This window comes from Volvox carteri (assembly GCF_000143455.1).
Source record: "Volvox carteri f. nagariensis unplaced genomic scaffold VOLCAscaffold_73, whole genome shotgun sequence".
In the NCBI taxonomy this organism is placed as follows: Eukaryota; Viridiplantae; Chlorophyta; class Chlorophyceae; order Chlamydomonadales; family Volvocaceae; genus Volvox; species Volvox carteri.
Window position 1 is genome coordinate 236947 of NW_003307616.1, and position 13347 is coordinate 250293.

The following is a 13347-nucleotide window of genomic DNA, read 5'->3' on the forward strand; positions in this document are numbered from 1 at the left end:
TCGCGGTTGGCCAGGATCTGGAAGTTCCTACTAGGCTAGTTAAGTCGCGGGCTCTGTATGCCTTGCAGCGCCTCGTTCGCCCATAAGCTCAACTTACTTACAGGATCCATTCAAGCCAGAAAGATCCTTTTTAACTTGGAGAAGAACATATTTCAGTGTACAGCGCACAGCCAGCGCAGGACGACAACAGGACTTTCCAGGTCGCGCGCTTCCTTACCCTGCTTAGGGCATGCGCGCAGGTCCCGGCAGTAGATTTTAGCAACACCACACTTTACCACCACGACCACCGCCACAACATACACATCTCCTCCATCGCATCGGAAGCCGACTACAGCCTTGGCCACGAAGGTTCACGGCACGCGGCTCTATACCTGGACTTCTCGCGTTGATTGGTCCACTGTTCTACCGACAGGCATGCTTGCATAATTATTACCAGCCATGTGGCCGCAGTAGCCCTTTCCCGCACCTGCGCCGCCCGCCAGCCACCCAGCGCCACTTCGGCCGCCCCGGCAAGTCTTTCATTGGCGATTGCCAGCAAGGTTGGTGCTCTCAGCAGCAGAAGCAGAAGCAGTATGATCGGCGGGAGAGCAATGGTGGCCGAATCGCTGGCTGCGGAACAGCTGCTGCAGCTCCCACACCTGGCGGTCTGGCGGCTGCGACTATTGCTACTGCTGTCGGTGCTGGTGCTACTGCCGGGCGCAGAGCAGGCCGGCCTGGCGTGTGAGCGCAGTGGATACTGCAGTCTGGGCAGGACCAAGCCGTACCTCGGAGAGGTGGACACTGGTGAGACCTGAAGCGCTGTGTGTGTAGCAGGATAGGATAGGATAGCCCAACACGGCCCAGCCCAGCGCTGTGTGCGATGACTTAAGAAACAGACAAACAGACCCGTAGACAAACGGGAGGGGTTGACCCGGGGACGGGGAAACGAGGACAGGTCGAGAGAGAGGTCTTTGCCTGCACTGGGGACCCTCTCTTGGCAAGCATTTTGATGCCAGGTTGCTCAGACCAACCACACAAACACACTTACCCGCCCACCACCACCTCCCCGTTTCTTTCCTTGGCTAACCGTTCAGCGCCATCCTCATATATGTATGTATGTATGTATGTATGTATGTATGTATGTATGTATGTATGTATGTATGTATGTATGTATGTATGTATTATGTACTATGTACTATGTATGTATTATGTACTATGTACTATGTATTATGTATGTATTATGTACTTATTTACGTATGCAATGTATGTATGGATATCGGGAGGGGCCCGCTCTTACTCCATGCCGTCGCCTCCCTCACCGTCCAAGTCTGTTGTCGATTCAGTTCCTTCACAGCCCTCCATCACAGACAGCCGTTATTGCCGTTAGGCCGTTATTGCCGTTAGGCCCCCATCCCCGTGCCTTGCCCCTCTCTGTCCTGCCGCATCTCCGCTCGCGAGCACGGCGGTGCCCCTGTCCGTTCACTGAGGACAACTAAACCAGGCCGCCCGCCTCCCCATCCCCATGCTGCCGTCCCCATCTTCACCCCCAGCGGTGGGGCTACGTAGAGCCCTGGTGGCTCGGTCATACAGGCGCGAAGTGATCCTCATGGCCACGGACGCCAAGCACGTGCTGGGCGCCATTCAGGTGGCGCTACTTGGCTGATTTGGGGGGGAAGGGCCCCGGGCGGGCGGGGCGAACGGGAAAGGGGCAGGGAGGGGATTGACGGGTAGAACGGTTGGCCGTTAGAGGCCAGGAGGAGTACCAGGCACAGGCGGGTCGCAAGCGTGGTTGGGTGTGTTGGATTGTGCCCTCCGTGTGTGTATTGGGAGGAACTGAGCCGCGAGAAAGAAACGGCGAGCGGTTGGTACCAGACTAGCATGGCCTGCCCGTGTATCTGCCCGTGTGTCCGTATGAGTGCTGGAACTTCTACATGTAGAGTATTGATTGATTGATTGATTGATTGATTGATTGATTGATTGATTGATTGATTGATTGATTGATTGTATATGAGAGATGACTTTTAGCTCCAGTTCCAGGACGCACGCAATGCCGCGAAGGGCGGGCATATGCACTACATGTGGTAGTGGGGCGAGGGGGCCCAGGACCGGCGAAATGAGGTTAGAGGCAGTGAAAATACCGCCCCTCACATGTTTACACACCCACACTAATCTTCATCTCGGGTTTTCACAGGCCGTGAGGGGTGTGGAAGGGGGCTTCCCCTTTGGGGAGGGTTAGGTGCGTGCTTGCTTGTCCGACCGACCTTACGTCTTTGGTCGTGGAGGAGGAAGGCACAGGCGGGTAGGTAGCCGTCCAATGGCACATGTGCCGTATGTGTACGATGTGTTTCGGGGACGCGGGAGCATTTCAGCCCGCCATTCTGAATCCCTGAGTCCCTTGCCCTCACCCGCGCCCTCACCTCACCCGCGCCCTCACCTCACCCGCCCCTCACCTCACCCGCGCCCGCGCCCGCACTCTCTTGGACGTCCCCCAGGCGGTCACGAACCTTCGACGTCTGGGACTGGACAACGTATTGATGTTGGGCGACTCGGGTCCCGAGTGTGTTCGTGTGGCGTCCGCCCTGCCCTCCACTGGCTGTGTGTGGATGGAGTGGGATTTGCCTGTGGTGGGGGCGGAGAGGGACCTGGTGCCCGTGGCGGCCCCGCTGTGGCACAACAGGTGGGGTGGGGGTGAAGGGGGCGGGTCGGGGGAAGGCGGAGGGAAGAGGAGGGGGATTAGGGAGCGGCAGGCCAGCTGGGAGTCGCCGAGAGAGGCAGCAGGCGTTCCGAGAAAAGTTGAGGGGGAAGGGTTGAGGGTTGAGGGTTGTTCATAGTTGCATAGTTGCTTGTGGTTGCGATCGGGACGCTTAAGCAGCGCTTTGGATTGATAGTAGGGACAATGATGCTTTTGGCGTATCATGGTGCCGTACTATCGCCGTCTGCTACTGCTGACATGTTGTTTTGCTACGGCAGGTACCGCCTCGCGGCGCGGGCTGTACGGATGCGGTACAATGTGTTCCTGGTGGACACTGACGTCATTTTCTTCGATGATCCGTACTTGTACTTCAAGTCACCGCCCTTCGCCAACTTCACCATCATCAACCAGCCAGAGGTGCGACTTCCTGCCGCGAAATCCTCCCTGGCTTACGCTGATGCCGCGCCCGCTGCTGTCACTGTCGGCGCTGCAGCCCTGCAGCTTCACGTCCTTCAGCTAGAGTTAGTCAGCACCATCAACCGCCGTACATGTGTACGGCATTGCCGCTCGCTTCTGTGCTCAAAAAATAATGCCATAACGTGCTTTCATGCACTCCAGGCAGAGGGCAGGTGGAGGGACACATTAAACTGTACAATTCAGAAAGCAGTCAAGCAGCTCTTTTTCACTCACCCGTCCCATCCACTCCCCCAGTTACCCCCACTTTCAAATCCGATCTACGGGGTTTGCTGTCCCTGATTTTGCTGCTATGATTGCCCTTACCCATGACGCAGGTGCTGTACGACCAGCTGGACTACCTCACGGAGAGTGACCCCAATGGTGGGGTGCTGTACGTACAGAGCGCGGCACCTGACGGCCCGGCAGCCTGGCTGCTGTCTGAGGTGACGCACAGGTACGGGGAGGGCCTTATGCGGGGAAGGGCCTTATGCGGGGAGGGCTTTATGCGGGGAAGGGCTTTATGCGGGGAAGGGGCTTATGCGGGGGAGGGCCTTATGCGGGGAAGGGGCTTATGCGGGGGAGGGCCTTATGCGGGGAAGGGCCTTATGCGGGGAAGGGCCTTATGCGGGGAGGGCCTTATGCGGGGAAGGGTTTATGCGGGGAAGGGCCTTGTTAACAGGGGAAATTCAAGGACCCAGTCCATCATAAGGTATCTTTTACGGATGTGGACAAGGAACTGTTCCGCCCTCCGCGGGAAGCAGTTGGCTGAGGGCAGCCTATCCTCCATCCTTAGGTCCACCGCGGTGGAGAGCCCCGGCTGGGACGTGTGTTTTGCCTTTTGTACCGTCGCTCTTGGAACTTCCGGGAAAGGCACCAGCCGCCGTGTGCGCGGTCCTTCCGGGCGTTGCCGAATCGAGTGCGGGTTGCGCTGTAGTAATAAGCACTAATAAGTTGGCTACTAAGGGCATCTGCGGCGCTGCCCGCTCCGTCGCGCTCACACATCGCCACAGGAGGTCCGCACCCCTCCATTTAAAGAGCGGCTACTACTCCGTACTAGGACTCCCCACTTACAGTACACACACACATACACACACACGCAGAGTGGTGCGAACTCACACCCTGGCAGGACAGCAGTTTGTTCCACACGACGGGTGTGTGTGGGTGCTTAGGATGTCTTTACCTACCCGCTGGGGTGCACCTCTTAGGCCTGGGTGTCGGCCTCCTCGCGCCATCCGTTGCTGGGGGCGTTCCTCGACGTGCTGCCCGGAGCGCCGTCCTGGTCAACAAACAAGCCTGCCTGCCTGCTGTGGCGGCGGCGAAAAAGGGGCTGCTGCGGCGGCTTTTTTCCCTCAAATTCAACGAAGCTGTCAACCTATATTTATTTGTCCTTCCAAAACCCTGGCTGCCCCACTTCCCAACCCTCTAACCCTGGCCAGGCTGCTCCGCTGGCTGGAGGACGGCTTTCGCCTCAGCCGTCACACACACCACATCGCCACATGGTGCAACTACATGGACCAGGATGGACTCAAGGACGCGCTCAGCAGCGTGCGACTGGGTGGGTTTTAAGGTTTTAGGTTATCATGGGGATTAGGAGGTTTTCGGGTGCATGGTAGAAGTGCATGGGAGCCCCCCAAGGGAAATCAGGCATGATCAGTGTATGGGTAGATGGGCCCCCTGAGGTGGAGCGGATTACCTTGTCAGTGTGTTGTCTGTGAGAAGCTGCAAGGTTGGGAGGAGGTGCCATGGGGAGGGGGAGGGGGGCTTAGGAGACGTGGCCCGGGCGGATTGATGAGGGGAAAGCAGGCGCTGGTCACAACTGCGGTCTTACTCGCACGTTTTGCCTTACAAGGCTTTCAGCATGTTTTTATGTTAGGATTGACGCACACACACACACACACGTAACGGTGTCGTATGTGCCGTGTTCCGTTTTCATGGGCGGATATGCCCTGCACAGGTCGCATTTTCTTCGGGTTTGCCGTACGTGACTGCCGTACAGAGGCGTGGCGAAATGAACATCCGGACCAGCATGTGGCCCTTCGGGATGCAGTAACTGACCTCTTAGGGAAGGACGCCGCCAGCGGCGGTGGTGCCGTACGACAGGACGATCATGTTGAGTTGCCGACAGCGCTCCAGGGAGCCGCGGGGGAGCAGACCGTAACACTCAGGTAGGCCACCTTTGTGCTGGTTATGACGCCCTCCCTTCCTCATCCCGTACAACCCATCTGACGGGTGGGGCTGGCGTCTAAGGCGGCTCCAAAACTCACACGCGTCTCTGTTGGAGTGGAGGCCGTAACCGGGTATGTATGTCGTTACAGGGTGGTTAAGCTTCACCAGCGGCCCCCTTTCCCGAGGCAGTTCCCTGCTCTCCCCTGCTAGAGGGGCACCCTAATCCGTTCACCCCATCCGACTTCAGAATGTATTCGTTGGGTTCAGCAACTCACCACCAGCATCCAACCAAATCTAGCGGATCAACGGCGCCTCAACTTGGTTCCTGGTCAGCTCGCAAGTTGATATTATCACGTCCTACACCCTCCATAAGATGGGGGGCCACCTCCCATTTCAACACTTCTCAGACACCCGAGAAGTCGGCAGGCGGATTTGATCCGGGAGCAGAAGTCAGGCCTTAACCTCTGCCAGCCGCCTGCGTATGTGAGGATGTATGTATGTATGTCTGTGGATGATACATCTAAACAGTTTAGATCCAGGCAGGGGCCAGGTGATGGAGAGGGTAGGCGAGGGAAGGGGATTGCAGGTATGGAGGCGAACACGTTCTCGACCCTTCCTCGTTTGGGGGTGCTCGTGGTGGTGTTATGCACCCGGTGGTGCCGCTACCGCCGCCTTGGGGTTGACGGTAAAGTGGACGTTTGTGATCATCACGTCCTTTCGGTTGTTCTCGCAACGACTTTTACTGCTACGGCTACTTCTGCTACGGCTATGCTGCTGCTTGTGCTACTATTTGGTTTTTGCTGCATGGTGCGGTATGGGTTCGTGCCGTACCAAAGACATCTCTGTACTGCACGTCCCGGTTATTCAGCCTGATGTCCGTCCCTTTCCCCTTTCCCGCTTTCCCGCCCTCTCTCCCCTTCCCTTTGACTTCCCTCCGTGTCTTCTTACCTCCCCCCCATGTAAAGGTACTTCGAAATGCGGATGCCAGCCTACGCGCCGTGGGACGAGAAGTACGGTCCGTACCTCTACCCTTCTAAGGGTGTTCTATCGGGGCAGTGGCTGCAGCAGCTCCGAGAGGACTGCGGGTGAGGGAGAGCGCACCCCGGGGGCCAGGGGGCAGGGGGCCAGGGGAGAGGGAAGGAGGGAGGGCAGGGAGAGAGGGAAGGAGGGAGGGCAGGGAGAGAGGGAAGGAGGGAGGGCAGGGAGAGAGGGAAGGAGGGAGGGCAGGGAGAGAGGGAAGGAGGGAGGGCAGGGAGAGAGAGAAGGAGGGAGGGCAGGGAGAGAGGGAAGGAGGGAGGGAAGGGAGAGAGGGAAGGAGGGAGGGAAGGGGGGAGGGAAGGGGGGAAGGAAATGAAGCTCCTGATTGTAGGCGACTTCTTCAGGCGGCTATGTTGGTGGGAAACATCGCCACCTGGGGGGCACATACGTGCAATTGAGCGCATCTGAAAAGGTAAGGATGGTGTGACCCGACGGCACATCGTGCCCCCGGCCCCAGACCCCCCTCCCCCGGCCCCAGACCCCCACCTGCGAGCATAGCACCCGAATTCCCCCTTTCCCCCCTCCCGGCCCTGCCTCCCCTTCTTCCCCTCATCCCTGCTATCTACTCCCACCCCCTCCCCTCCTGCCCCTCAGCTGCCCCTTGTGGCCCGACCCCGAGGATCCCTCCTCCGCAGCCGCCTCCGTACCCTCCGAGCGCTTCCTGCTGGCCCCCCCGTTCCTGATGCTCAACTGGTTCGCACGGGGCCGCAAGGGTTACTGGCACCCGGCGCTCACACCCACTGGGCCGCAGCAAGTGGTGGGGCACCTTCACTATGTGCCAGGTGAGGAGGGGGTTGTTGGGGCCTGAGGCGGGGTGGAGGAGGGTGAGTTGGGATGTGGGAGAGGGGGGCTGTTTGGTTTGAAAACATTGGATATGGAGCGGCGGGGCAGGGCACAGCAGAAGGGCAGGGCAGGGCAAGTTAGAGATCTTCTGTCACTTCTGCGGTGGTCTGACTGCGCTGTGTTCGGCGTGTGTGTATGTGGACCACATTTTGTGCATACGTGTGTGTATGTGTATCTTTGGAGAATGTAGGTAGGTAGGTAGGGTAGGTGGGGTAGGTAGGTAGGGTAGGTAGGTAGGTAGGTAGGTAGGGTAGGTAGGTAGGGTAGGTAGGTAGGGTAGGTAGGTAGGGTAGGTAGGGTAGGTAGGTAGGGTAGGTAGGGTAGGTAGGTAGGGTAGGTAGGTAGGGTAGGTAGGTAGGGTAGTAGGTGTTGTAGTGTACCATCCTGTGCTTACATTGCTCCCTGTACCATTGGTGTACGGTTGCGTATCATAGCACCTGCCGTAACTCATCCGTACTTCACCCATATCATGAAATACCCCAGGCACCAGCATTTCAGTGGGCAAGTCAGCCGCCCGAATGGCGGTCGGGCAGTACGACTGGAAGCTGGCACAGCAGGTGCTAGGGCCCCGACTGTACTTTTTGCACCAGGTACGGCACGGTGTATATTACTGACTTGGTGTATTACACGGTTGGATGGTATTCCGAAACTCCAACACGCCGTGCGGAGGAGGAGGGGGCAGATCATCTCACACAAGCCCAGGCACACAATCCGGAGGAATCCGAATCCCTTCCGGTCAGTATACATTCAGGTCAGTCAACACGATCATGGACTCGCGCACCCCCTCACTGATGTAGCACACGTAATTCCCCCGTCATACACCTGATGCCATATTACACCATATTACTGCGCCAAATGGCAGAGGAGCTTAGTTGCTATAAAACACCTAAGACAGCAGCAATTACACGTCGTTCTCCATCCACGTTGTCCAGGGCACTGACAACATCCAGCCTGGTCCGGAGACCCAGCCCGGGGGTCTGGCGCCCCTGCACCTGCTGGCGCTGCACCCCTCCTTGTTGCGCTCCCTGGCATACATCCGCAGCTGGGAAGAGTATGCCCAGTTGCTGAGGGGGCTGCTGGCGGTGAGGCGGGAGGGAGGGAGGTTGGCGGGGAAAAGGGGGAAAGGGGGAAAGGTCACGGGCCAGTGAAAGCACTCCGGACCCTAAAGGGGTGTGGGAGAAAGGGGAAAGAGGGGGGAGGTAGGTCGTGGGGGGAGGCTTGGGTCACGTGGGCTTTGGGGATGATGGGGTGCTTTGGATGGATCAGAATCTTCTGAGGGCTTAATTAGGATTTGTCCTATTAAGTCGTTGAACATGTGACCGGCTGGTCATGGCTACGGTTATAGCAGTGCACCTGCAGGTCCAGGGTGTGGGTTCATGGCTCGAGGGCCTCGAGGGCCTTAGCTTAAAATGGGTGTGTTCACATGTTGGCGCAGTTTAATGCCACCACCTGATTTCGAGTGAGTTAGCAGATAACTCAAGGGCTGGTACTTAGTCTGTACGGCGGCATCGCAGCCTTGAGCCACTGCAGCTTTGCATCAATGATGCACAGAGGCTCTCTTGACGCATGCCAGGGTGTAAGACCCAGAGAGCAAGCTTTCCTTTTCTTTTTTGACTTCCCTGGTTTCCTTTTTGGCTGGACTACTGGTCTTGGAAGGACCGTGTGTGTGTGCTTTTGCACGTGCATTGCTGGATGCTCAAGTGGCCCATGGGTCGGTCACGCCTCATGCGCTGTGGCGCCAGGTCACGCCCTCGATCACCCTCGCGTAGCTCCCCGCCCCATACACACACCCATATAGAGCCAAGTCCCTCCTCACACAGCGGTTTCCCCCGTTACCTCTTTTCACTGGACAGACACGCAGTCATTCCTTCCCCTCCGTCCTCGGTATCTCCCGACATTTCCCGATGCTTGGACCGCACTGACCCGTGGGTCACCTGTGCAGACTGCCATAGTGCTAGGCCGGGTGCCAGTGTGGCCCGACGCCCCTTGCGCCGCCCCTTGGATTGCCGAGTCCGGAGCGGAGGGTGCCTCCACGTTGCCCCTGACCATACGGCAGGTGGGGACATCATGGCTCCCGGGAGGGGTAGAAGAGGGCAAGGAGGGGGGTAGGCAGGGTTTGAGGGGGTGATGCGGCGGCTGTGTGGCATGTATTAAAGCTTGGCTATGGGTGCGTGCCTGTTGCTAATGCGGTTATAAGCCGGGTAACCTTTCCTAGGGGGGGGAAAGGGGGGAAAGGGGGGGTGATGGGGGATGGTGGAGGGAGCTCTAATCCAGCCTCCCCCCGTTTGCCCTCCTGGCTTTCCAACCCGCTTCCCTCTCTCCCGCGAGAGCTCTACAAGCTCTCATCTACGTCATCTCCCTTATCGCCGTACGGCCGTCGAATGTCTGCCAGGAGTTCATCCCATACGGCACGCATGCGGCAGACCTGTGGTGCATGTGGTTGCCGCTCCTCACGGAGGGATGTTTGTTCGACGGTCGGGGCATGCTGACACTGGAGTTTGCGCATTGGAGGAGCAAGATGTTGATGTTGCCGTACATCGATCCGGACGAGCGAAACACAATTGGGCTCGTGTCAGGTATGTGTTGTGCACATGTGTGGTACAGGGCGCTAGATGGGGAGGCTGAGTCGCCTTACGGTACCTTGTGGTGTACTCTACACCCTGGGTAAGGCCAACATGTTGCTGCACGGATGCCTCGGGACATGGGCTTGCCGTGGTTGCAAATTTCTCGCTGGTGATTGACGGATTTGTGTGGTTCAGGTTAGCGCTTACCGAGCCCCCGGAGTATCCTGACTCATGTCTGGATGTATGTTTGTCGGTAGTTCAGGGATTCCTCGCAGCCGCCCGAAGCTACGTCTAGAATTGGTGGATTAGCCGATTAGCGACTGCACCAGGTCATTAAGCGCTTTAAATTGGGGTGTTGGGAGTTAGAGATTAATAGGCTCCATGACCGCGAGCGTGCTGCAGGTTTTGTAGCTGCAGCGCGGTGGAAGACGAATTGCATGCATGTGTTGGGGAATGCCCTGCGTATGATGGCTTAAGGGCTTAGTCTGGGAGTGAACTCGGGTTTTAAGGGCGCAGCATGCGCACCATCATGACCGAGGTTCCCCCGCTGGCATTGCGTAGCTAGATTTCTCTTCGAAGTCTAGGAGACTGGGCACGCAGCGCTCCGCCGCTTCACGCTCAAACGGGGGTTGGAGGATGGCGACAGTCCCCCCCGACACCGTGTAACATTAATTTTCAGCAACGGTCTATGACGTCCCGGTCTATGACGGACCCCTGCGAAACTTCTGCGGACACTGTAAGTGTAACCGTAACGGTTAACCGTAACGGTTAACACCCTTCGAGACATCCCCGGGCTTTTTCCGCCTGGGTGCAGCCCCTGCCGCTCCTCGCCGTTCACCCCCTCTCCCCCACGGCTTCTTGCAGAGCACATACACACTCACACACACACACGCGCACACGCGCGCACACGCGCGCGGACACATAGCTAACCCCTCCCCTCCGATCATATCTTTATCTTCCTCTGACGGCCCCTGGGGGACGTTATTAGGGTTTCCAACCTGGACCCGGTTTCCTTTGGCCCCCTCCCCCTTTCCTCGCCCTCGCGCGCCCAAACACACGCGCAGCGGAGCTGGGCGCTACTGGGGTCCCCACCTCCAACGGCTCCAATCCCACCTTGAGGATCTTTTCCCTGCCCCGAGATGACCTGGCTCGGGCCTGGTCCCTGAAGCGCACCCACGTATTCAGGTAGGCTGCCTTGAGCATCGGAGATATACCGTGTTGGAACGGGAGTCAAGGGACACACGACGCAGCGCGAGGCATCGCAGACAGTTTTTTCGAATGTTAAAGGGATGTTTTGGTGTATAAATTTAGGTGAGATTGTTATGGGGGTTGCTGCTCGCGTGGTTTGCATGGTGGGTTTCTTTCACTGCTGGGTAACCGCTTGAGATTGAGAATGAGAATGAGATTTAGGGTTTTGCCTTGCAAGAGCCCGCTTTCGGCGCGTGATCTGGATTGCTTGGGGTAGTTTGAGCCGTTGCGCGGCCAGAGACTGCGTGTAACTCTTTTCATACCTTTGGGTTGTGAAGGAAAGCAATCTGGCCCATGCTTGGGAAGCCTCTCGCCCTCTCGCCCTCTCGCCCTCTGTATGCATGTATAGCATCAAGTCGATTCGTCCAACGTTTTTTGGGCCGCACCGGAAGTTCCGGATCCGCATTCAACTTCAAACATGTCGCTCGTCCAAACGGCTCCAAATGTTTCCCCCCGTTGGGCCCTCTCCCACACGGGTTTCACCCGCCCACCCACCCGCCCGCCCACCTCACCTGGCTGGGGCCCCGGCTGTCACAGGGTGTTGTACTTGATGAATCCTCTACGGCCGGTGCTCTCCCGGGGTACCGTGGAGACCAACAGGCTGAATATGGTGCAGGATATATGCAAGGCAACCAACCATGAAGAAATGGTTCAGGTGGGCTCTTGCGGGCGTGGAGATGATGGAGGAGGTGGTGGAGGTGGAGGAGGTGGAGGGTGGTTGGTGAGGATTGGGGTGCAGGTGGTGGTGGTTTGGTGGAGGAGCGAAGGTGAGGATGCGGGTGCGTTGGGCAGGGGGGATGTCAGCGTACAGCGCGTGGCCAGGCGTGGGGTAACTCAGCGTGGGTGTATGAGCTCGGTGAGGTGGAAAGGGTTGCGGACTGAAGCTCAGGGGGGGCCCGTGCGAAGCAGGTGGGGAACGGGCGGCATACGGCAGAGGGCCCCAGACCAGCAGGTGCTGAGCAGCAGCATTGACTACAGCAGCAGCAGCAGCAGCAGCAGCAGCAGCAGCAGCGGTGACGGAGGCAGTAAGAGCGCCATCGTCAGCAGCAGCACAAGCTGCTGCTGCAGCTGCTAGCCCTGTCATTGACATGTTGTCATGCATGCTGTCGTCGTTTCTGCAACTCCTCACTGCACTTTCCGGGTGTTTCATTTTCGGGGCTCGTATTGTACGGCAGGACCTGAAGGACAAGCCGTACAAGGAGCCCACCATGCCCAACCTGGAGCTCAAGGCGGCGGCAGTGGGTGTCGACGGTCTCATCCGTGCCGCCCCGGCCATCCCTGGATACAACGTGCCCCCCGGGACGGAACCCCAGCAACATGATCAGCAGGTGGAGCAGAATACCGGGGACAGCGTGCCTGTGGACGGTACTACCCCTGAAGCTGCAGTAGATGCAGCCGCTGCCGCGGCGATTTTAGCGGCGGCGGCCGCTGCCGCTGCCGCCGCGGCGGGACCCCCAGGCGACTCTCAGGCGCAGGCGGCGGTTGCGGCGCGTGCTGACAGCCCCGGCAGCGCAAGCATCCTTGTCGGAGCTGGTGCCGCCGCCAGTAGCACTACAGCCTACGGAGGAGGAGCAACAATCCTGGCAGGGAATACGGAGGCCATGCCTGAGGAGTACGATAGTGCAATGGCGGCAGCCGGATGGAGCCACCGACAAGCCATTCGCGGCGCACGTCGCTTTGACGCTGTCAGCCTCGGCGACGGCGGCGGGCTGGACCACGGCATCGGCGGCTTAGGCAGCGCGCTTGCTCTTGATGACGGCGGCGGCGACGATGATGACGGCGGCGGCGCCGGATGGGGGTTCCGGGCACACCGCACCGTGGCTGGCACCCGCCGCTTCCACGGCACTGCAGAGCTGGTGGGGCACCGACTGGCAGGTCGGCGGCGGCAGCACCGGGTCTACGGCACCAGGGCCCACGGAGTGGTGCCCTTCCATGCCGGCAGGCGCGACAACACGCGTACTCTGGCCGCTGGCGACGGCGGCGCTGCCGCTGCTGACACTCCCTAAGAGGCCGGGGAGGCCGTCCGTCTTGCTGGCTGGCTGGCTGGCTGCTTGCTGGCAGAACCGTGGTGGTGCGTTCTGCAGTAACGGAGACGCCCAGGAGTCGTGTGACACCCGTAACACTTCCGGGATGTTGCAGCAGGCCGCAGGAAAGGGAACACTTACCCGTATAGGGGCTAGGCACGGGAGGAGGGCGAGGAGGGCATAGAGGGCGGGAAGAGGAAGATGATGATGAGGAGGCGGGGGGAAAGGGAGGCGACGTGACGTGGCATGACATGAGTACCGTATTAACAGTTCAGGTGAGGATTACGGCGTTCCTAACGGTGTGTGTGAGCACGCTGTGCTCCTGTATCCTGTATGT

General features: G+C 58.8%; 1 protein-coding gene across 1 annotated transcript; it reads left to right on the forward strand.

Annotated features, from left to right (window-relative positions):
- Positions 1 to 572: 572 nt before the first annotated feature.
- VOLCADRAFT_98512 (uncharacterized protein) lies at positions 573 to 12992 on the forward strand (the record flags this gene model as incomplete). Its single annotated transcript, XM_002957365.1, has 16 exons — positions 573 to 783; positions 1530 to 1624; positions 2472 to 2656; positions 2950 to 3088; positions 3463 to 3581; positions 4564 to 4682; positions 5082 to 5292; positions 6259 to 6378; positions 6926 to 7113; positions 7658 to 7764; positions 8107 to 8256; positions 9117 to 9279; positions 9505 to 9750; positions 10803 to 10923; positions 11524 to 11641; positions 12162 to 12992. The coding sequence occupies 16 exons, from the start codon at positions 573 to 575 to the stop codon at positions 12990 to 12992; spliced, it is 3123 nt and encodes a 1040-aa protein (XP_002957411.1).
- Between the last annotated feature and the right edge of the window lie 355 nt (positions 12993 to 13347).